We start from the raw sequence: 24,777 nt of genomic DNA on the forward strand, positions 1-24,777 counted from the left end.
GTCTCGAACAACGACTGCGTGACGAAAGCGTGTGAGAAAGTCAAAGTGCGGAAAATAAAAACTATTGTAGGCGTAGCTTGATGGGAGTACCATTCGCTGCCCGCAGGCGGTATGGGAGATTTTGATTGGGTGGGCAAGAATCAGATTTGGGTGGGCTGAGCCCACCCTTGTCCTATGCTACCGCCGGCCCCACCCCTGTGTCTCTCTCTCTTGTTACCCACTGTGTGGTTCAAAGAGGTGGGAATTTACTCTCTAATTTTCATCACAAATGTCTGTACTTTCTACTCCTTACATTTTATTTTATTTGTATTTTAGATTTAAGGCATTTGAAGGAAATTTTAACTTTACTTCACTGTACATCTTCATTCATCAAACCAGTTTGAGCCTAAATTGAGGGAACAATAAGTGCAAAAGATGATCTTGTTGGTGTATCCATCACTGGGGTATATTGCATATAACGAGATGGACGAGGCAAAAACATTTTTGCATCATTATAGTGCTGTACTCAGGGGTTAAAGTCAGTCAGAATGATCTGGAACGGTATTTTTGAAGTTGGTACGTGGGCGGTCCTTACTTGAGCATCTAGCTAGTGCAACAAAAGAGGAGTGAGATAAAGGTAGTTTAAACAAAAAGTGGCAGGTAATTTTAAATTTAAGATTCCTATCAGCTCAGCAATTATCAGCAAACAAATTTTTTCTGTGCAGTTTGTCACACAATGTGCTCACTAAAGGCGCAGCTACTGTATTTCTCATGCAGAGAAAAGAGGGCAAGATAACTTCTCAGAGATGGAGAAAGAGAGAAAGCTGTAAGAAAGAACAGGAGGGGAAGAAGAGAGGTTATTTTTAAAGATAAGGACTGGCATTTGATAAAATAGAAATTTAGGGGTTACATGTAATGCCCTCATTTTTTAAATCAGATACTGGATCTGTATATAAAGTGCATATGAAATTATGTTTTTTCATATTGTGAAAACATTCTGCAAAAAAAAAAAAAGATGTATACTACCTTTGTGTTGTTCAGAGGTTGCATGAAAATACTGTAGTTAGTTTAGTACAGGATAAACAAGTTAGCTTGCTGTACTGGGGTAAATTTACAGTAAAGCACTGTGTTGGACTGGTACACAATGCTGTGGTGTTCATGGTTAGTTAGGTTAAATCACGTGTTTGAATTTAAGCCAATTCTTAGATTCATTCACTGAATTCAGTCTTTGTAACAACTGTATACGGGCTAGAATAAAGACATTATGAACAGTATACCATCAGTATAGATCAGTGATCCTCACTATTTTTTTCAAAAGAGCCATAGAACAAAGTCAAGGGGAGAGCCCTTACTTTCGCAAGGCACTGTAATTTACCACCTGCACAAAAATTTGCATCACGTTCTGAAATTTGTTGTTTCAGAGCTTTGATACAAGGGACTCTTGATGAAATATGCAATGGAAACTGATGAAATTAGGTATTTCATCGCTTTTTTTCATGAGGACAAGACCCTTCTCCTTGCCTTGGGGCACCATCAGACCATCACTTGCAAGTTTGGACCAAATGAGAGGATTTTCCTCAAAAAATACCAAAAGTGCATTCAGAATATCCTCACCTCTTGTTTGGCCATGGAGTGGTAGTAAGCACAGTAATTCTTCTTGAAAAGAGTGTTCCTTTGGGAACTTCACCGAAACACACATCAGTGTCATCTGTGCTTTCATCCACTGCTCTGCTGAAACATGGAGCTCCATGCAGATCAGTCAATAGCTGGTCTCTGATGTCCTTTCCAGTGTCTTCCATCTGCCTCATTATTGTTGAATCAGACAACTGTAATCCCTTTATTTGTTTGAGAATTTCATCCTTGTTGTCAAAGCCTCTGAACAATATTTCTGCTGAAGCCAAAAAGCAATCTTTTACTACTTCTGAGTCTGAGAAAGTTTTTTGCCTGCGCCAAAATCCATGTGATCTCAAAAGATGCCTCTGTTAAACATTCTGCTGTAGAGGTTGTTCTGCTGATGAGACTTTGCTGCTCTGAAAGTGAAGCAATGAGCTGTGCAATTTTTCTCTTTCTGAGCTCACTGCTAGGTGGATAATTTTCATTAAATGTTGGATGTGCAGTTTTGAAATGGCGCTCCAAGTCGCTTCATTTGAAGCCTGAGCGGGTCTGATTGCATATTAAGCAAAGAGGATTTGTGTCGTGAAGAACAAATAAGACTTCTTCTGTCCATTTCTCTTGAAACTTTCTGCGCTCCTCTTGGATGCATCGTACCTTTCATTTTTTACTCGAAACGCCCGTCACTGATGTGCTTGTCCCCTCTCCAACATCGTCGTGTGGATTTTTGTTTTCTTCTTCAAATTCCTGATCCTCACTATTTTTCACGTCTGTTTTTTTGTCTCTGATTATAGATCGCTCCATTTTGAATATATTGCTCTAGCTAGCTAATAGAACCGCTGCTGCCGTGTAGCGAGCTCTGCTGTCTCGGTGTGGCTGCAGAGTGCGCTGCTGTTTCACTGTTTCCTTGGAAACAATGCCTGTGTTGCCAGTTTCCACAGTATCCCCCATTTGGAACCAACTTTAATTGAGGCAAAATGAGAAAAAGAATGCAAGTGCTTGGAATGTAGAGCACATTATATGTTTCTGCAGCATGCTTTAAAAATATATTGGCTGTGCTGGCATATTTTTGTAACCGGTCACGAGAGCCACCAATAAAGCATAGCGAGCCGCATGTGGCTCGGAAGCCGCGCCATGATTAACCCATTATCTATAGTATCTATACTATAGATAATGGAAATCAGCTAAGATAAGCTAAGATAGATTTTCTGCTTACATCTTGTTGAATTCAGTTGTGTAAATCCGCAAAGCGGTAAACCTCAACATAACAGCAGCAGCAGCAAGGTTGAGCTGATTACAGGCCATACACAAAGAAAATCTACTGTTGCTCTCACCAGGATTGTGATTGTTTTCCCATGCTGAACCACTAACACAGATCTTAGAGTACCCCACGTACCAAATTCCACTTTAACCCCTGATTTTTAATGTTTAGGTGTGGAGGCAAAGTAAAAAAAAAACAAAAAAACTTATAAAACCATGCACTACTTGTATTATATAGCACAAGGTTCAGATAACTGTGCACAGAAATATTAGTTTAAATGCCTTTCAAAGATCTACTTTCTACTTTCTTTGAATACATTTCAGAGCATATAGTTTTTCACTTCTACTTGAGTAAAGAAGTTGAATAGGTACTTTAACTTTTACCAGAGTACTTTTTAACACAAGTATCTGTACTTTTACTTAAGTAAAGAATGCCTGTACTTTTGCCACCTCTGGTCATTCAGTGACATCAGTTCAGGGGAACTTGTTAGGCTAATCAAGGGAAAGCTGACAATTCTTGCACTTTATTCTTATTGTTGGTATTTTGTGAAGCGCAGAGTATACAAATATAACTGATATAAAATTGATATTAAAAAAACAAAACAACAAGCTGAAGACCTTATCCTCCCAAGAAAGAAAATCTGTAGGTAATGAAAATAAGTAATACATCAATAGCTGCCACCAGTCTGTTTGCCTTATACACAGCTATTTGACACACTGAGCTATACACGTTTAAAGGCATATCAGCTGAAAATAAACTACTAAACTAACTAATAAACTACAGTACTTATTTACTTATTTATTTCCAGGTACTTTAGCTCCCTTTGTGGTTCTGTAGTTGAACATTTGAAACTATCTATTCCAGTTCAAAATTTGATTCTGTTGTACTATACGACTATAAGACTGTCAGCAAGTTAATCAGTGACAGCCTGTACCAAAACAATTGTAGAATCTGAAATTTCTCTCCCTGATAGCCTTGGATTGCTGTTGGATGTTATGTAAATAGATGCTCTACACCCTCGCTTGTCCTGTCTTCTGACCTGTGTGACCTGATATCCCTAGATCAAGCTGCTGATAAACATTCCACCTCTTATCAGGGTTTATTCCTCTTATCTGTTAGCTGAGGGGGGAGTTGAGTCAGCTCCACAGTAACCCAAACCCACTCGCCCCTGGTGGCTTCCTTCCATCCTCGGCCCTCCCCGCCCTAGAACTCCCATGCTATATGCTATATCGAGGGATTGGAGCCATAGGGGCGTAAGTGACATTTTGGTCAAAATTGAGATATATATATATCAAATGAAAGCTCTTGATGTGCTCTATCTACTGTCAAAATTACAGAAGTAAAATATTAATAGAAATAAAGTTATTCAACAAAAAACAAAAGGCTTAAATCTGAATGCACAGAAGTTAGTGCCAAAAGGGCGTAAGTGCATTTACAACAAAGACAATATTGTTCATTAAGCATTGTGTCATCAATTTGTAAAAAAAAACATGCTTTAAAAAACTAAAATCAGTATACAAATTAAGAGCAAACTATGGTCATTTTTTTTTTTTTTGCTGTTTTGGCTCTCCTGTAAAGTTGGCGAAATGTCACTTAAGCCACTTTGGCTCCAAGCACTCGATATGTGCTTACTATGCAGAGGTTTTTTTTTTTTTTAAAATACTGTGCCCCCATTATGGGGCAAAATATAAGATGCTTTTTTCTCCTCACCTATCCTATTGTGTTCGCTTTGGTTCCCTCTTATCTTTGTAAAACGGCAGCGCCTCTGATGGCTGCAAGGCCACAGACACTTATCTCCCCTGTTTGTCTGATTTGTTTGTCTTTTCTTGGATGGGTGTTCTGGAACTCCTTTTCGTTACATGTCTGCCATGTAATGACAATAAATTGATTCGGATTCAGATTTTGTGGTATGAGTGCAATATATTGGTCTAGCCTTAAAGTTTGTCATTGGTTCACCATTGTACAAAAATCATTAACTCTGAAAGGTTCTTCTATGTGCAGGACAAGGATCATATTTTTGATTGTTCTTGTCCACAATGCAAGGGAATTAAAAACTGATGCCATTGCTTTCAACTTTAGCGGTGTTATTTTATGTCACAAAAGAATTTGCAGTGTCAGTTATACCCCTGTACTGGAGTCTGGAACCAGCTCTTCATCTAACAAGTCCAAATTTCTGAATCTACTGGTGTTACCCTTTTAGAAATTTACAGAAACAATTTAAGCTGGTTTGAGGAGGTTAGCCTAGCTCTACTGCCTACTAAATCCAGGCACTGACCCAGCTACCCTCTGCTGACTCCACCTACTAGCAACCCTATAAGTTAAGCGCAATCAACAGTCATGTAACGACAGCCCTCTTGATATGATCTTGCACTTGGTATTATAGCTAGGTAATACCTTAGTGGCCCAATGGATCTATTAATTTTTAGGGGCTAGAGCAATCTATAAGAATCATGGAGGAGATGTAATACTTATCCACAAGATCTCCTTGACTGTTGCAGGCTATATTATTTAAGCAATTTAGCAGGGCATAGCAAAAGCTCTATCAAGTAATAAAAAGGACATAATCAAATCACCTGAAATTTATCCTACTCTATTTATTCTGTGCTAATGCTGACTTCTGAATACTGTACTGAGATGACCGAGAGAAGAGGGGCCACACCCAGGCCTGCAGCGTAGCTCCCTTCTTCCAGTCAAATTCAAGTAGGGAAGTGATAATCTAGTACAAGATTCTTCAATTCTTTCTTAGGTTAAATCCAACACAGCACAAATCGGCAGAGAACAAACCAGAAATTATAATCCAGCTGGTAAGGCCACAGTGTTTGGGCAGTAGTTCCTTAGGTGCTTCTGGTTGAAATGTATAACTGTGAACTCCAAAATCCTTCTTCAGATGTTGTCCTCTGCTCCATCTAGAAGATCCAAAAGGAAGAACAATGCACATTCCCATACAGCTCCCTTTTATACTCTTTTTGACCATGGGCATCAACCCCCCCCCCCCCCCCCCCCCCCCCCCCCCCCCCCCCCACACACACACACACACACACACACACACATTTGCCCTATTTTGTAATTCAAATTTCTTTCTCCATTCACTCTCACATGTGCACATGCATCCACATACACTCATACTTTCCATCTTGCAGTTTCTGTGTCACACAGCCTGCTGTACTTTCGTATGATCACACAAATACAGATCAGCGTTATTAATTTTAACATAAAATTTCATATTCATTATATTGATTAGATTAACACTTGATTGCAATAATTTTTTATTAGAATTATGCATGATTAACTATTAGCAAAATCACATAAAAGTATAATTTTTTATAGTGCTGTGTTACTCCAATCACAAAAAGGCTGCTCTGGGTTAGAGATAAGCCAGGGGATCTCACATCTCTTGACAGCAGAGTTAAAATGAACAGAATGACTATCGCCATCATGTCATTGCCTACACTTCTGCAGATTTGGTGTTTGAGTCATCCAAATATATTTGTGTGTCATGCCATGTCACTGTGTCTCTTTTAGGTGTTACTGGCATGGGAGGGCATGTTGACTAGCTAGTAGAGGGGAAGGGAGGCTGATGCTCACAGAGGTTCATGGAGCTTTTTATAAGATTTTGTAGGTGAGAGTATGCATATGTGGGTGTATATGACTGTGCTTTAAAGAGCAACTTGCTAGTTACCAAGCTTAGTGAATAAATGCATAGTAAAATGAAGCAATAACTAGATTTCCAATAACAAATGTCTACATATGCACTCAAATCACATTTAGAGTAATTTTTAAAGCAGAGTTCATGCCTCTGCAAAAAACCACTAAACTAGAGTGTTTAAAATGTAAATCATGGGCCAAAGCCAAATCTGAGATGGACCAGTTTTTTCCTTTGAGCGTGACAAGGTTTGAAGTATATTGGGATGTCCATAAATGCATGTAGTAGCTTCTCCATGGTAAAGACGGTAGTAAGTAGTGTGGTCAATGGCTTTTTCCTTTTCAAGTTGTTGTACGCAACAGATGACTGTCTCCTTGTAGTTGTTTGTGGGGTCTCATCTTAAGACTAATCTTAAGTATTGTTGTCACTGAGGAGTGTGATAATTTTGATGTGGAAGTCAGTTAAATTCAGAACAGCAGGTTCAGGTTGTGTTAGTTTGTTATTTCTTATTGCTTTTTCTGTTGCCATGATGGGCAGCTGTTGTAGGGATACTGCAAAATTGAGCCCTTTGGCTAGAAGATTCTCTTCTGGTTTACTGAGGACCCCGTCTGGTTCTTCACCCATTTCTCTTGCCTGTCAGTGATTGTGGTATTTTCCTGTTTGTTTCCCGATGGTTTGGGTATTGACTCTAAATTGTAGGTATTTGTTTGCAGTGTATGAAATTTATTGAGTTGTCTTAATACATTGTGCCAGCTGTACTTTGTACACAAACTTGGAAACTTCTTCTAAGATGGAGGAAGGTAAGAGTGATGAGAGTTCCTGCAGGGTCTGCTTGATTTTGTTTTGGAGTGCATCTATGGTGAAATGGACCTGTCTTATGCTTTCACTCAAGAGCTGGTTCTGTGCTTTCCATAGGATTTGCTCAGCTCTATGTCCTGTGACTGTGGACCCAAGGTGCACACTCTTGGGAACCAGTCTGAAACACATCCACTTCAACTTGAGATGTAGACAGTCCAAACTGGTTCCTAAGGTGCACACTCTTGGGAACCAGTCTGGACTGTCTGCATCTCAAATTGAAGTGGAGGTGGTTCCTATAGTTTGCTGCCTTCCTTGATTCCATACTCCAGCACCAGATTAAGGGTGTTTCTCCCAAAATGCAAAGCAATGCATCTATGTAGGTTCTCTGTCATCCAGGACCACATCATGAACTTTTCCCCAGTCTACAATGCAGTCTGGAGTTCCTTCCCCAGGCACCTCAGCTCGCATTCACACCTTTCTTCAGGTGATCTCAATAGGTCACTTGATTGGCAGTGGTGCAGTGGGTAGGTGCTCGCCTTGCAGCCGGAAGGTTGCAGGTTCGAGTCCCTGTCCCTGCATTGTGTCCTTGGGCAAGACACTGGGCGCCTAACGGTAGCGCCAGTCTCTGGCTGCATGACTGCAGATGCTTGTCTCTGGATGAGTGATCTGGAACGATCTTTTAATTGTGTGCCTTGTGCGCACAATGACAATGAGTTGAATCTAATCTAAAATGGGGCAAAGTCCCACCTTGGTTTCACCTGAAACCACTGATTGTGCTGACCCATGTGATTATGCACATGTAGGTCACAATCACTGCCACAGAACATTGCCCACTGGGATTTAAGAACCTTTTGGTTTGAGAACTGAAGAAGCCTTTTGAGCCATTTCAAGGGGCTACAGTGTTCCTGAATGAGCAGTAATATTTTACAGTCTCTGTGCTTCTACAGGTTTTGCAAAGCCTTAAGAAATCCATACATAGTTCAGCTTTTGAGCCTTCACCAGCAATGTCCTTTCAGGCTCATGTGGCTGAACAGACTACAGCAAGATGGCAAGAACTATTTGTTTTTAAACCTGAATTTCCAAACACAGTACTAATTGCTGCTGCTTTGGATTCCAGATTTCATAAACTTAAGTTCTTGCCAGCTGATGAGGTATTTAATGTCAGTGACTTGTTCACTGTGTGAGAACTGTGTTTTTTCTCTTTTAAATACTTAATATAGCTCATTAATAAGATAAAATAATTGATCGATTACTTGATTAATGGATAGAACACTCGATAGAATACTCAGTTGCTAAAATAATTGATAGCTGTAGCCTGGTTCAGAAGATTTCACCTTTTGTTTGAACCTACCCATTGGGTTGTGAGCCAAAGTATTGGAACAGATAAACTTTAAATAGATTAAAATGAATAAGACTTTTGTTTAGTTGCAAATCCTTTGCTTGCAAAAACTGCATCAGGCCTGCTACTAATTTCTTAGTTGACTGAACAAGGGAAAAGAAATAGACTAATTGACTACTCTAAAACAAAGAAACGCTTGGATATCAAGTTAAATATTAGGACTGTTTAATGGACACTTTCAAAAACAGTCTAAACAAAGGCATTTGAAACCGTTACCTACATTCTTCAATAATAGCTCGCTCTTTAAATGCTGCTTAACACTGTGCCACCATGCATTGTGCATTAGGAACACTGCACGTTACACTCAAAACAGACAATGAAGAAAAAAAATGTAAATAAATTGATGTTAACTATCTGAAAATGTGTTACTGCAAATAATGTTTACGCATCATTGAAATATGAGAATTGAACATCCAAACAACAAATAAATTGCGACCGCACATTATTAATGATGCTCGTTGTTCTTCAATTCATGACACACATCTCAATTATAGTTAAAATCTACAATTATAATAAAACAATACAATACAAACATCCATCCATCCATTTTCTTCCGTTTATCTGGGGCCAAGTCGTGGGGCCGCAGCATGAGCATTGAAGCTGAAGTTGTCCCTCTCCCCCAGCCACCTTCCTCCAGCTTACAAATTCACTCTTGAGCACTGGGTCTTGTAACAGTCGTAATTGTGTGGTGTCTCTTTGCGACAGCCTAAGATGTTGTTAGTGATGTCACAGGTATGCGCCACCGCTCCTCTGTAGAGTGCATGGGAGAAACATTTTGGCAGATCGACGCATGGACTGAGGCAGACCTATAGTTTTATCTCCCTAACTCTTAGTAATGTCAACTTATAGGGTTGTACTGTATGACCATTTCTTATTTCATGTATGACAATGCAGTAGCCATTCAACCAGGCTTTGTAAGGTTGGTGAAGAATGTGTTTATTAAAGGACAAACACTGTGGAATTCTCAGTGCCAGTGTGGTTGTGAGTTTTTGACTGTCTGATGATCACGCCTGCCGCTTCCTCTTCACCACAGAGCACAACACAAATGTTACAATCTTTAGAGCTATGACGTAACTTGTAAGTAAGTGGCCAATGTTGTTGCAGGTGTTTATGACTGTGCAGGTGCATTGTGTGTTAATTATCTTGAAATCGTGTCCCGGGCTTTTACATGCAGTGACGAACAACAGAAACATCACTAAATTTTGCATTCTTTTGTGATGCAGCCTCTTTCAGTTGTTTGTTTTTGGGGGTTACTCCCTTCAGTCTCCTCTTTAGCAGATAAAATGCATGCTCCACATTGTCTCGGTACTTCTTTGCAAATTCCAGCCTGGCCTTCCTATTCTTGTTGCTAATTAGTGGTTAGCGTCTTCTGGTGAACCCTCTGTACTTTTGCTCATGAAGACTTCTGTGAACTGTAGAATGTGATGTCGTTACTCCTGCCCCCTCAAGGTTGCTCCTGATGTCACTGACAGTTATTTAGGACCTTTCTTTACAGTACTTACAACGTTTCTGTCATCAACTGTGTATCCTTTCATTGGATATGATTCCAGTGTATATATGACTAATAAAAAAAAAAAAACATTTCCCCCTTATGGTACCCAGAGGTACCACATCAAAATTCAAAAGAATAAAGATTTAAAAAAATCCCCAAAGTACCACAAATAAAATTAGTGAAAACCTAAACTAATGTGTGAGCACTTTTTTGCTAACATACTTCTTAGCAAGCTCTAAATACTACTTAATGATATGAAGTAAGATCACAAGCAAAATCCCACAAAGTAGCCACTTCCAGTCTTCCCAGTTTTGCTAATTAAACAATCTGGTCTTGATAAATTATGCATCCTCGCTTGCAGAGTACATGGCATGCTATCATGACTTCCAATAGTCATAGTATCAAAGGAGCTCTGAGCTGCATCCTTCACTATATAGGTGATTAAAATTTTATATCTTTGATATTTCCTTAAGACTTCATTAAATGATATTTATGAGTATTTTATTTAACATATTTAAATGTATTTAAGAGTGTAGGTGGCTTTAAAGTAGTTTGTTTTTGGCATTTATTAACCCATCTCTCTTCCGGGGTCTATTTCTGATTGGTGGGGGGTGGTGTTTTCATGAGGCATACACATGAGAATACTCCATCTGACTTCCATTCTTAATCAGCTGATTGGACTGTACCATGGAGTGTGGAAGGCAGGGACGGGTTTATTTTGTCATGGGGAGTTTGTTTAAATCTTTTCCCTTACTATTTAGATTTGTTATAGTTTTTACTGCAATTGTCCATTTAGCCTTGCGATTTATTTTTCAAAGCTGGTAGTATGTTTTAAACTTTATTATATTTTCTGTCTCATTTGGGATCACCATCTACTTTCACTATCAGATGAAAAACCATCAAATACAGAGTCAATAGAATCACAATCCCCCACAAAAACCTATTTGCTGTCTTTTTACTCTCACTTTCAAATATGTTTGCTGAATCTATACATATAGCTATCTGTCACAAGAAGAGCCCTTTCCTTGACCGTGGCACAGAGATAAATTTATCATACGCCCAGTGTATGATAAAATTAATAGTTTTAAACAGGCTGAAAAGCTATATCTCAAAATGTTGCTAACATTCAACACCATCATATAAGCAACAACTGAGTCACGAAGTAAATAAGAGAGCATAGTTTGCGATTAATTAGGTTAATTAGGTATTACTTAGTACTAGCCTAATCATCTGTTAATAAGTCCCAAATATACTAAGCCACTGTTGATTGATCCACTAGCATGTCTTCAAGCACAAGATAATTACATTTATGCGTGCTTATAACATACAGTTTCAATTTTTAAAGGTACAATGTTTAAATTTTTATCACTGTTTTAGAAGGTTGCACACTGCAGTCAACTGAGTTCTCTTTAATTACCCCTGCCAATTCAAGTGCCTAATCCTATGGTACCTGTTATAGGACAAGTTTTAGTCAGCCAGGAGAGATAAAAAACAACTGCATTTGGTTGGCGTGTTTCTACTACTCTAAGTGTGACAAACACATTTTGTACACACTATATTCTAACATATTTGAATAATAACACTTAGGAGTAAATCAGGAAATAAAAAAATGAATACACTCAAATATTTTTGCAGTATTTTACCCCAAGTCACCTCAAAAACCCTGTCCACCGTTCATCAGTAATAAGTGTAGTCAGATAGCAAAGTGACTCTGGATTTTTCCTATTGAGTAGGCTGTGAGACCACTGTTTACCTCAGCTGCCAATGCCAGGTCAGAAGAATTCACCATTTTACAGCCTCTTCCAAAGTACTCTTTCTACGCCTTCCTGGCCACTGTATTAAAATGTGGTGGGACAACATGGTATCTTCACCCACGACCATGTATTTTTAAATGGAGTAAGGTTTATGAGGTTTATGAGAATGCATCAGTTTGTTGGAAGATGTAATTGCACACTATTCTGTGAATGTATATTTATGAGTAATGTATCTTTTTTTTCTATTAAACAACCTCAATAAATTACTGACTATACCTGTCTTACCCTTTAAAAGCGCATCTCAAACCTCTGTGCTGCTATATCTCTATAGCAAGGCTAGTGTATGGTGCTAACATCCAGAGATATTGTGAGGCTCCATAATCCCCTATTACTGTATAAACATTTGATAGTGATGTAACTGACTTACTCAAGGGCTCTTATTCCATCCATAAAAGTTTGTTGGAATTTTTAAATTCAAAAACAAATTAATTCCATGCACTGGTTTTGAGTGTATATCATCATACTGTTTCATGAAACACACTTCCTTTTATTTTTTTCTTGCAGTATTTTTTTTTATGGTTCTGCTTTATTGAATATGGGATTTTCTCTGAAACAAGCTGTAAATGTAATAATTTACATTTTCATACAAAAAAGAAAGAAAAATATTTTCATTTAGAAGCATGGTAATTTTGGGCTTTTATGAAAAAGAGATGAATATTAACTCAAACCCTACCCCAAGTCTGAACCACAGTATTGGTCAGTTTATATACACTCATCATGGAGATGAATTGCATGGTAATTTTGGGCTTTTAGAAAAAATTAATTTCTAAATTAATTCAAGCCTATACACCCTATTCTTGTTTTTTAAGGTAATCAAAGATGGATAATGTACAATCATTCCACCCTGGAAAAATGAAAACAAAGTCCAAAAATCCAAACTTGGGAAAACACAAAGGGGAATAAATAGTATGATGCGAAATAGACCAAACCAAGTGTTTAAATACACACTGAGGTAATTAGAGAAATGGGAAACACTAAGATACACTGCTGAAATGAATCAGGGAAAATAAGACAGGGGAAGCAAAATGAATACACAAAATGAAAGACTATCTAAGAAAAACAGGAAGTAACTAAACACAGGACCATGTAATATGAAAACAGAGACTTAACAGATCTGGGGATCATAGGAAACTCAGACCTTTAAGCATAAAGGATAACTATAATTACAAATCACAAAAGAAGGTGTAACCAAAACTGATATTGAAATAATGGAAAACAAAATGAGACGTATATTGAGGAGAGCCCAACTATATGGGATGACTCAACAAAGGGCAAGGGGAGACCTCAGCAATAAATAGAAGAGGTAATGAGGGAAAAGGAAAAGACCAGACAAGGGAAGTAAATTAACTACCAAACACACAAGACAAGAGATTACCAAAATAAAACAGGAAACAACTAAACAAGGGGAAACATCACTGACAGAGACTTGACATGTGGATGGAACACTGGGGGAAAGATAATACTCAAAACTATGGACAAAGAACAGTACTAATACACTAAGAGGGGAAAGTACACGAAACAACCCAAGAATCACAGATTTAAATGAAGAAAAACTAAAAAGTCTAAAAACTCAAAACCACTGTATAAACAGACCCAGGACCATGACACAATCAGAATTTTTTTTGCTTGTTTTGGTATTCTGATTTCCAATAGCAAGTTCACTATTGGCAAGTTCACCCATGTGAATGGTAGCACATGTCAAAAGTGACACTAAAACTATTGGTGCCCACCATGCTTTGATGTCATTTCAGATTTTTGTGCACTTTTTGACTTGTAATCCTGCTAAGTTGGAGACACGAGTGTACAGTCAGTACAGTCAATTTTTCAGTGAGATATAAATGCTGTAGGTCAATGATTCCTAGATTACAGAGAGGGAGGTACACCTTGAACAGATTAAATTTTCTGAAGAAAAGTTAAAAAAAAAAAAAGCTCTGTCATCATCTTCCTTTCTGTTTGGATTTCTATTGCTATACCAATACTGAGCTGCAATATCTATTGTTTAAGTAAATGGTAAATGGACTAGTTCTTATATAGCACTTTTCTACACTAGCTGAGCACTCAAAGAGCTTTTTATATATATATATATATATATATATAAACATTGACTCAGTTTTCTTTATAGGCTAAAGGGAAGCGAGATGGCACGGTTTCATCCAGTGAGAACAGGCGTCGGCCACTGTCATCAGGTGGGGTGGAGGGTGTATTGTGGCAGAGCCCACAGACAATTTTTCTCCAGAAGAACTCACAGGGATTTGGCTTTACTCTACGGCACTTCATTGTCTACCCACCAAAGTCCTCCCTCATTAACCTTAAGGTAACGTTGCTTTCATTGCAGGCACTTTAAATTGCAAAAGGAAAATAAGGAAATATTGAATCGGTGTTATTTGTGTTATATTTGAAAATGTGTGCGTGCATGTGTGCATGCGTGCATGCGTGCAGCGTGAATTGACAGTCAAATTGACCATTGAAACCAAAATCAACAAACATTGTTTTTCAGGTTTTGCTTTTTACCTGTAAGTCATTCTTTTTTCTTAGGTAATACATGTCAGCAAAATAGACTTTTGGGAACTCTATTACTGTAGTCCAGGGGTTTCCAAACTATGGCCTGCTGGCCAAACATGTTTTACCATTTTACCTTTTGTCTACCCATGCATTATTTTTGGCCCATCGGCCCAAGTAATGAATACAACTCAGCATGCAATTCCTCTTTTTAACTCATGGAGGCACTGTTGTCTAACATATGTTTGCCAACTGCATCAAAATGCCTAAAAAGAAGAAGATCGACTAATCACAAGCTGTGTCTAAATTCAGGGGCCACATCCTTCGAAGGCTGCATTTGTAGGCTGATTACGTCACAGCAAGGCAACAAAGGCTGTCCAAATTTGAAGACTCCTCCAAATGCAGTCAACGAATACATCCTTCTTTTCCCGAATTTGAAGGATGGGTCTGGTGTATCTTTTGTGGCCTAACATATCCCGTGATTCACTGTACATCAAACCTCAAATATGCAAGGAAAGCGGACAAAAAGTTTGAAACATTACTGTTTCTGTGACACAAAATAAATGTTAAAGATGTTTTCGAGTGAGAATGTAGATGTGTAAACCTCAAATATCAGCTCGTTTTATCAAAATATTGCTAAATTACAAAAAGTGCACTGACGTTTTCGGAAATGTCTGTTGCCACTAGCTGCCACCTGACCGGGCTATTGAGGCGAGCTATACCCAGAGAGAACGCCCGACTCCCGGCTTTTCAAACCCCCACTGGCTTTCACTGCTGTGTGGATGTTAAATACAGATATAACTTATTCAGATGATCTCTAATGGGTGATGTTTGTTTTATTTCAGTGTTTCATTTGTTCCTGAGCAAATTGGTGTGGCTGAAATTAAAGATAATCATCCTAACTGGATAGTTTGATTCAACATTTATGTCTTACTAGAGAGCTGTTAATATATTTGGAAATTAATCAATTGTTCAGCTGTTTTCCTTGATGTTGAAATGTGTTATGCTTGTTTTAACAGCTTATTTTGAATTAAAGAATTAAAATTAAACCACAAAAAAAGGAGCAAAAGTTTGGCTCCGTTATAACAGCTGCTTTTCCACAGCTGTGCTTCGCATTGTCACGATTGCTAGGCGACATGAGCTACGCTGAGGTGAGGGCAGGCGATGCTAATATGAAGGCTAGAACACCAATTTCACAGCTGTTCACTTCTGGCCTTTGCAGTCTTCATGGGCTGCAAAGGACCCAGTCTACGTAGGCTGGTTTCTTTGAAGGATGTGCCCCCTGAATTTGGACACAGCTACAGTCCAAGCTGTGTGATGCCGTGCGGCTTTGGTGGAGATCATAGGTGGCACACAATGTTGCCAACTTGCTAATCAGTGACTTTTCAGAGCCCCTAGTGACTTTTTCCCCCGAAAAAGCAACCAGTGAGAAATTTAGCAACTTTTGAAGATTTTTTGAAATAGCCTGGAAAGCTGAACTCCTCCACCAATGGCCTGCTCTGTGTACATCCGGACTTCACTTTGGCACCGAGGGGATCCCCCATCCCCCAGAACGACCATCATTGAACAGAGGTGGTGGTTTATGACACCAGCTATCAGCCACCTACAATGTAGGTGGCGGTAATGACCCATGCCTTTTTTCACACCTTGGCTCAAGTGATTATGCACATGATTAATAATGGGTCAATGACCACCTCCAACGGGTGAAAACCCCCACTAGGGGTTTAAATACCTAGAACTCTCCAGCTTTTGGTTTTTAGAACTGAAGAAGTCTCTTTGATAAGAGTCTTCAAAAATATTTAAAGAAGTCCAGTTGCCTTTTTTTTCTCATGAGACTTCCATGACCTGGATGACTGAAAATCTACAAAGACAAAAGCCTCCAGATAGATAGTGAAACCAACAGTCGAAGTGACAGAAAGGCAGTATAATAGTCTGTGAGTATGTTTATGAGAAAATGAAAAAGTCTAGCAGGCAGAAAGGCAGCAGTTAGCCAGACCTGGAGTAGCGCCCTCATGTGGTCCTCCTCATCTTAACACCTACCCTGTGTTTCTCCCACAGGTTGAAGAGAACGGAAATGCAACTGGAAAAGGTCAGCATTTCCTGCTTCTGCCAGCTTTATTCAAGGATTCTGTATTGTCATTCGCAATATTCTAGGGTCTTTACCTACAATACAAAGTGCCTTGAGGTGACTGTTGTGATTTGGTGCTATACAAATAAAATAAAATTGAATTGAATCACATTTATATCCAGTGGAACAAAATTTCTGTTGTCAGGTCCCAGTGTTGCCCTTGAAGTAGAATAACTGTATATATGTATGTGTGTATATATATATATATATATATATATATATATATATATATATATATATATATATATATATATATATATATATATATATATATGTATATATATATATGTATATATATATATATATGGCTGCAACTATTGATTATTTTAGTTATTGAGTATTCTATTCTTTTTCTATTCTTATTCCATCGATTAATCAAGTAATCGGCTAAGAAATACTTTTGCTTATTTTAACTTCCGTACTGCAGTTTTTCACTGTGTGAAACAAACAGCAGTGAATGGAGCAGCTACCTTGCTGATCAGGTGGTTGATGAAGGATCTCCAGCTGTTTGGCAGTAAAGGTTTAATGGTGGTTACAGGAAAAAGTGCTACTGTTTTGGATGCTAGCAAAACAATTGCTTTCACTCCACCTGAGCTGCAGCTGGAGTAAGTGCTTCAAGAACCATCACACACAGACGTACGCAAGACATGGGTTTCAGCTGTTGCATTCCTTGTGTCAAGCCACTCTTGAGCAAGAGACAGTGTCAGAAGCATCTTGCCTGGGCTAAAGACAAAAAGGACTGGACTGCTGCTGAGTGGTCCAAGGTTGTCTTCTCTGATGAAAGTAAATTTTGCATTTCCTTTGGAAATCAAGGTCCCAGAGTCTGGAGGAAGAGAGGAGAGGCACAGAATCCAGGTTGCTTGAGGTCCAGTATAAAGTTTCCACAGTCAGTGATGGTTTGGAGTGCCATGTCATCTGCTGGTGTTGGTCCACTGTGTTTTCTGAGGTCCAAGGTCAATGCAGCCATCTACCAGGAAGTTTTAGAACACTTGCTTCCTGCTGCTGACCAACTTTATGAGATGCAGATTTCATTTTCCAACAGGACTTGGCACCTGCACACAGTGCCAAAGCTACCAGTACCTGGTTTAAGGACCATGGTATCCCTGCTCTTAATTGGCCAGCAAATTCGCCTGACCTTAACTCCAAAGTAAATCTGTGGGGTATCATGGAGAGGAAGATGCAATACTCCAGACCAAACAATTCAGAAGAGCTGAAGGCCACTATCAGAGCAACCTGGGTTCTCATAACACCTGAGCAGGGGACTAGGAGAAGGCGGTTAACCTAACCCCAGTAAGTTGTAAGTTATACTCATCAAAATTAAAAGAAATAAACATTTGAAATATATCAGTCTGTGTGTAATGAATGATCAACTTTTTCATCCATCCATCCATCCATCCATTCTCTTCCACTTATCCGGGACCGGGTCGCGGGGGCAGGAGCCCAAGCAGAGAAGCCCAGGCTTCCCTCTCCCCAACCACCTCCTCCAGCTCATCCGGAGGGACTCCAAGGCGTTCCCAGGCCAGCCGAGAGATATAATCTCCCCAGCGTGTCCTGGGTCTACCACAGGGCCTCCTCCTGGTGGGACATGCCCGGAACACCTCACCCAAGAGGCGGCCAGGAAGTATCCTAATCAGATGCCTGAGTCACCTCAACTGGCTCCTTTCGATGTGGAGGAGCAGCGGCTCTACTCTGAGCCCCTCCTGGATGGCTGCACTCCGCACCTTATCTCTAAGGGAGAGGCCAGCCACTCTTTGAAGGAAACTAATTTCTGCCGCTTGTATTCGCAATCTTATTCTTTCAGTCACTACACAAAGCTCGTGACCATAGGTGAGGGTAGGAACGTAGATTGACCGGTAAATTGAGAGCTTCGCTTTTACACTAAGCTCCCACTTCACCACGACAGACCAGTGCAGCATCCGCATCACTGCAGAAGCAGCCCTGATCCATCTGTCGATCTCCCGCTCCCTTCTTCTTTCACTTGTGAACAAGACCCCGAGATACTTCAACTCCTCCACTTGGGGCAGGAACTTGTCCCTGAGCTAGAGAGGGCACTCCACCCTTTTCCGGCTGAGGACCATGGCCTCAGACTTAGAGGTGCTGATTCTCATGCCAGCTGCTTCACACTCAGCTGCAAACCGTTCCGCTACGAGCTGGAGGCCACCCACTGATGAAGCCAACAGGACCGCATCATCTGCAAAAAGCAGAGATGATACTCTGAGGCTACCAAGGAAGAAGCCTTCCGCCACCTGGCTACGCCTAGTAATTCTGTCCATAAAAATTATGAACAGAATCGGTGACAAAGGGCAGCCTTGACAAAAGTCCAACACCCACAGGGAACGAATCCGACTTATTACCGGCTATACGGACCAAGCTCTCACTGCGGTTGTACAGAGACTGAATCGCCCGCAACAGCGCGCCAGACACCCCATACTCCCACAGGACCTCCCAAAGGATACCTCGAGGGACACAGTCGAATGCCTTCTCCAAGTCCACAAAGCACAATGTAGACTGTTTGGGCAAACTCCCACACACACTCAAATATCCTTGAGAGGACAAAGAGCTGGTACAGCATTCCGTGACCAGGACAAAAACCACATTGTTCCTCTTGGATCCGAGATTTGACTAACAGATGGACCCTCCTTTCCAGTACCTTGGCATAGACCTTACCGGTGAGGCTGAGGAGTGTGATCCCCCGAAAGTTGGAGCACACCTGCCAGTGGTGGGGGCCACCACCCCGGTCTGCCAATCCAATGGCACTGCCCCAGATCTCCACGCGATGTTGCAGAGGCATGTCAACCAAGACAGCCCTACAACATCCAGAGCCTTCAGGAACTCAGGGCAAATCTCGTCCACCCCAGGGGCCCTGCCACCAAGGAGTTGTTTAACTGCCTCAGTGACCTCACCCCCAGTGATGGTCAAGTCATCTCCCTCGTCCCCAGCCTCTGCTTCCACTACAGAAGACGTGTCAGTGGGATTCAGGAGGTCCTCAAAGTATTCCTTCCACTGTCCAACTATAGCCTCATCAGCTGAGGCTATAGTCAGCAGCACCCCACTCACACTATAAACTGTGTGAGTGGAGCACTGCTTTCCCCTCCTGAGTTGCCTGACGGTTTGCCAGAATCGCTTCGATGCTATCCGAAAGTCTTTTTCCACACCCAAGTTTTTGCTTCGGCCACTGCTAAAGAGGGGTTACCACCACAACAGGCACCAACCACCTTGCAGCCACAGCTCTGAGCAGCAGAGAAGCAGCCCTCTCACCCACCGGTGAAACCTCCGACGTGCAGGCAGCAAGCCAGGGGGATACAATAATACCCACCCCAGCCTGCTGGCTCTCACTGAGGGCAACTCCAGAGTGGAACAGAGTCCAGCCCCTCTCCAGGAGACTGGTTCCAGAGCCCAGGCCATGCATTGAGGTGAGCCCAGCTATATCTAGCTGGTATCTCTCAACCTCACGCACTAGCTCAGACTCCTTCCCCACCAGAGAGGTGACAATCCATGTCCCAATAGCCAGTCTCGACAGCCGGGGATCCGTCCGCCAGGGCCTCCGCCCTTGGCCATCGCCCGACACACACTGCACTCGACCCATACGATGCCACCTGCGGGTGGTGGGCCTACAGGAGGGCGGGCCCATGTAACCTCTTTGGGCTGCGCCTGGCCACCAGATGCGCCTCCCTCGAGCTCTCTCCCCAGGCCTGGCTCCAGGGTGGTGCCCCGGTAACCCTATCCCGGGCAGGGTAAACTGTTCCCTCGTTGTTGCTGACATAGGGGTCATCAACTGTTTCATGATATTCTAATTTTATGACTAGCACCTGTATCTTAAATAACGGTGTAATTCGAGATATCTTTAATTAGAATTATGACTAATCAGAACAAAAAGTGCGATATCTCAAATTTACTTTATGACTAGTCATAATTTAACTGTAGATATCTGAAATATGTGCTTCAGATAGTCAGTAATTCATTTTAGATATCTTGAACGGAAGCCTTCATACAACTCAATGGTAAATATGACATCATTACTACTAGTCAGAATATAATTAGAGAGATCTCAAATAGGTATTTTGTCTAGTCAAAATATAATGAGATATCTTAAATTCATTTATTAAATTAAGTATTAAATATTAAGTATTAATTTACAAATACGACTAGCCATAAATCAATTTCACATATCTGGATTGTAAGTGTGGTGAAACCGATTTTATGTTAAAACGGCCTGGCATAGTGCATATGCAGATAGACTGCAGGTAAAACTGATGCTGCTGTTGTGTTATCACTGTTTTTGATGAAAAACTGGATGCTGCATGTGCTTAATGTCATGATGCCTTTAATTCACAAGCATCCTCCTAAATACGTTTCTACTGCAGGTCTATTTGTAGTTGCTAATCAGGGATTAAAGCATAATAAATATTTTGACGGAGCCCCTCGGTACTGAACGGGGGTCCATCTGGTACGAACAGTCGCTAGTGCTAATGACTGCACCCGCTAGCAAACTTTTAGATTGTTAGAGAACTTTAATGCTGCTAATGCAGGTGAAATGCTCTGCTTATATGGTGACAGCTAAGTGTTGCAGCATTTAAACAAAGCATCTAAGCAACAAATTTGTGTCGAGGATTTTTTATAATCAAATTATTCAAGTTACTCAAGTAATCGTTGCAGCCCTAATATACACTGCTCAAAAAAATAAAGGGAACACTTAAACAACACAATATAACTCCAAGTAAATCAAACTTCTGTAAAATCAAACTGTCCACTTAGGAAGCAACACTGATTGACAATCAATTTCATATGCTATTGTGCCTGGCAGTGTAAATCTCCGTGGTGGTGGATAAGCTGACTCCAACAACTACACTCTGTTTGCAAATGTTTAGGCATTTACAGGATGTCTGATTTACATAATGAATCACATCATTAATTCTTGTAATGTGAAAACATTCCATTTGGCCTTGTTAGAATCTATTGTATTGTGTTTTGTAATACAGGATATATATGTAGGGGACTTTTTGTTTTTGACATATAGGTGGAGGTGATTCAACACTGTGAGGTTTGATGATATTTTCAGCCAGGATTGCTAATTTTAGGTTCCAAATGTGTATGTACCTCTATGTGTGTGTGTGTGTAACAGGTTGCCAGAGGTCTTGGTTGGAGCCAATAGACACAATCTTTGTGAAGAGTGTCAAAGAAAATGGCCCTGCCCAACAAGCTGGACTGTGTATAGGTAAGAGACATGCACCTTCACAATATGAATGACACATCTCACTCCATGGTGAAAAATGTGAAATGTCCAGCTACCTAAAAACAGACCTGTGACCAGAGGCATTATGTTTTTGACTTGTCTGACTGTTCCAATCTAAGTATATTTACATCATTCTCGAGAAGACAGCATCTCTAACATAGTACTGCCCTTTTCTCAGACGGGCAGTACTGTTTTGATACTGATATGGACATCAGACCTTAATACATGCCAGTTAGGACATCAATTAAAATGCTATTACAGAATCTCAATACAGCCAGCCAAAATATGCAATAATAGCTCACCATTATCATTTTATAAGTTAATGTACACCTGACCTTTTAGGCCCTTTGACAACAGAAGGAGTTACATGATCATCAGCCTATACAAACATACAGATATTAGAAATGTTCTTGGGTTGAAATAGTCTTCACCCTATGTGTCTGGAGTCATACATGTGATCTTGGATGGAATTTCCGTAAATTTATGGGTATAGTCATATATCTTCTAGATTATTATGAACATTTGCCATGTGAAAACATAGTACACTCATGCATGCACATTTGAGTGAGTAATGTGACAGTGTGGAGATGTTGCCCATATACACCAACACCAAAACATAATTCATTAAACATTCCAGCAGTAAATGAGAATGCTGGAGTTCCTTTTGATGACTTTCTCCAAGTTTTTTCTCTCCAACAGTCCTGTCATTCATTCAGGTTTTGCAGACATTTTTTTACATTATGGTAAATGCACATTATGGTATAGCACTATCAAAGTGTAAACTTGCATATAAATCTATGATACTGAATGAAACATAGAAAATAGATGTGTTTAACATTTTTAATTGATACATTCTTAAGCCATAGAAACCCAAACTGAAATCCCTACATTCAGTTAATATGAAAGGCAAAGGCAAAATGGACAAAGAAACGTTCCAATACAATATTTTTTCTTATTTTCTTAACATAGGGCATAGTGAGGTCTCGAATAATCGGGCCCCATCTTATCTTAAAAATCTCATAATACCAAATTATCCTCAGAGCAGTCTGAGAGTACTCAGAAGAAGCAGCAGAAGACCACACCACATCCCACTTCAAACAAACAAGAAATTGAGGCTACAATTGACAGAGTCTCAGCAAAACTGAACAACAGAAGGTTGGAAAAACTTTGTCTGTTCTGATGAAGAAGAAGAAGAAGAAGAAGAAGAAGAAGAAAAAGAAGAAGAAGACTTTATTTGTCATTATATGTAAACATATAATGAAATTTATATTCCAGAACACCTATCAAAGAAAAGACAAACAAACCAGACAAACATAGGGAGATAAGTGTTCTGCGGCCTTGCTCCCGTCACGAGAGGCGCTGCTGTTACAAAATTAATAGCAATTAATTAATAGCAAACACATAGGGATGGGGATGGATGAGGAGAAAAAAAAACATTTTTATACATACACATACACAGTATAAGGTTACAAAAACCTGTCAAGCTGACCCAGCTCTCTCTCGACTAAACAGTCCTGATAGAGATGGAATGTTCATCAGCACGGTCACGAGGCATATCAGTTCACACAGATCACAAGACGGGACAAGTGGGGGGGTGTAGAGCATCTGTTTACAGGAGACAATTTAGATACACAGCCATCCACCAAGGCCATCTGGGAGCCAATTCCAAATACAACAACTGTTTTGGTACAGGCTGTCATAACTGATTGCTGACAGACCTTACAGTTTTTCTGGTTACCTCTCAGTGGCAAAAAATCCAATCATCCGAATTTTTGGTTCTACTCCACCGTGCAGAAACAGACACTCAAACACTCCTCCAGATCTAATCCATTTCAGTTCAGCTCTACTGAGTCTGATTGAGTTTGTACAGCTTCTGCATCCCTCACAGGCAGACTTACTAAGGCCCGAACAGCTGCCCAGGATAAATCGGGTATCCCCAAGTCCAATCAGGAGATATCTGGTATCAATATATGCCACATCCACAATTGACAGTACAGCCAGGCATGATATCTTCCATCCTCCACGGAATCCATAACGTAGCCAGACGGTTATGTCAGTCGGACCAGAGGAAAGAGGGTTCTCCTTCTCCCAATCTCCTCGTGATGAGAATTTGATCATCAGTAGTGTTGAGAGACTACCTGACCAGATCCATAATTTAATTTCCAGTTCGGGGATGTGTGAAGAGACGCTCCAAACAACGAAAAGCAGGAGCAGGGTAGAGGGAGGGAGAGAGAGAGAAAAGAAAGCGTACGTCTCCACCAGCGCAGGAAGAAGATGAGGCTCAATTTCTGCTGAAGCATTCAGATAGGAACATCAGAATGCTTCAGCAGAAGCATTCAGATAGGAACATCAGAATTTGGCGTAAACCACATAAACATGTGGATCGAGCCTGCTTTGTGTCAGTGGTTCAGGCTACTGGTGGTATAATTGCTATTTTCCTTTTATTCTGAGTGTGTGCACTTGTGTGTCTTCCAGGGGACAGACTGGTGAAAGTGAATGGGCAGAGCATTCTAGGAAAAACCTACTCTCAAGTTATCGCACTCATCCAAAACAGGTTGGAGACTATTGTTTAACACACTAGATCTCATTTAATACTCACATCTGAATTCTCTTTTAGTAATTGGGCTTATATTTTCTGGTGGTTTTTTTTCCTCTCATAGTGAAAACATTCTGGAGCTCTCTATTATGCCAAAAGATAAAGATGTGTTGCAGTTGGTAAGTGTGAGTATAGTCTTTCTTAAATTTTCTCTTCTTTCCTTCTTTTCCCTCCTGACTTGTGAAACCATCCGTGAGATAGCCATCTGTGTAACAACAAGGGTTATAAATTTCTGCTTCCATTCATTCAGAAACTCACTAAGTAGAAAATGTAGTTCTTATATTTTCTTATATTTTCTTATATATTTTTTATATTTTCTTATAT

General features: G+C 40.2%; 1 protein-coding gene across 1 annotated transcript in view; it reads left to right on the forward strand.

Annotated features, from left to right (window-relative positions):
• LOC115797814 (rho GTPase-activating protein 21-like) overlaps window positions 1-24,777 on the forward strand; it is a 218,218-nt gene that overhangs the window by 158,680 nt on the left and 34,761 nt on the right. Inside the window, exons 2-6 of the mRNA XM_030754328.1 lie at window positions 14,120-14,311; window positions 16,555-16,585; window positions 21,747-21,839; window positions 24,333-24,411; window positions 24,518-24,572. Of these exons, the coding sequence (XP_030610188.1) occupies window positions 14,120-14,311; window positions 16,555-16,585; window positions 21,747-21,839; window positions 24,333-24,411; window positions 24,518-24,572 (450 nt within the window). The remainder of the gene's footprint in view (window positions 1-14,119; window positions 14,312-16,554; window positions 16,586-21,746; window positions 21,840-24,332; window positions 24,412-24,517; window positions 24,573-24,777) is intronic.

This window comes from Archocentrus centrarchus, chromosome 19, assembly GCF_007364275.1.
Source record: "Archocentrus centrarchus isolate MPI-CPG fArcCen1 chromosome 19, fArcCen1, whole genome shotgun sequence".
NCBI classification, from domain to species: Eukaryota; Metazoa; Chordata; class Actinopteri; order Cichliformes; family Cichlidae; genus Archocentrus; species Archocentrus centrarchus.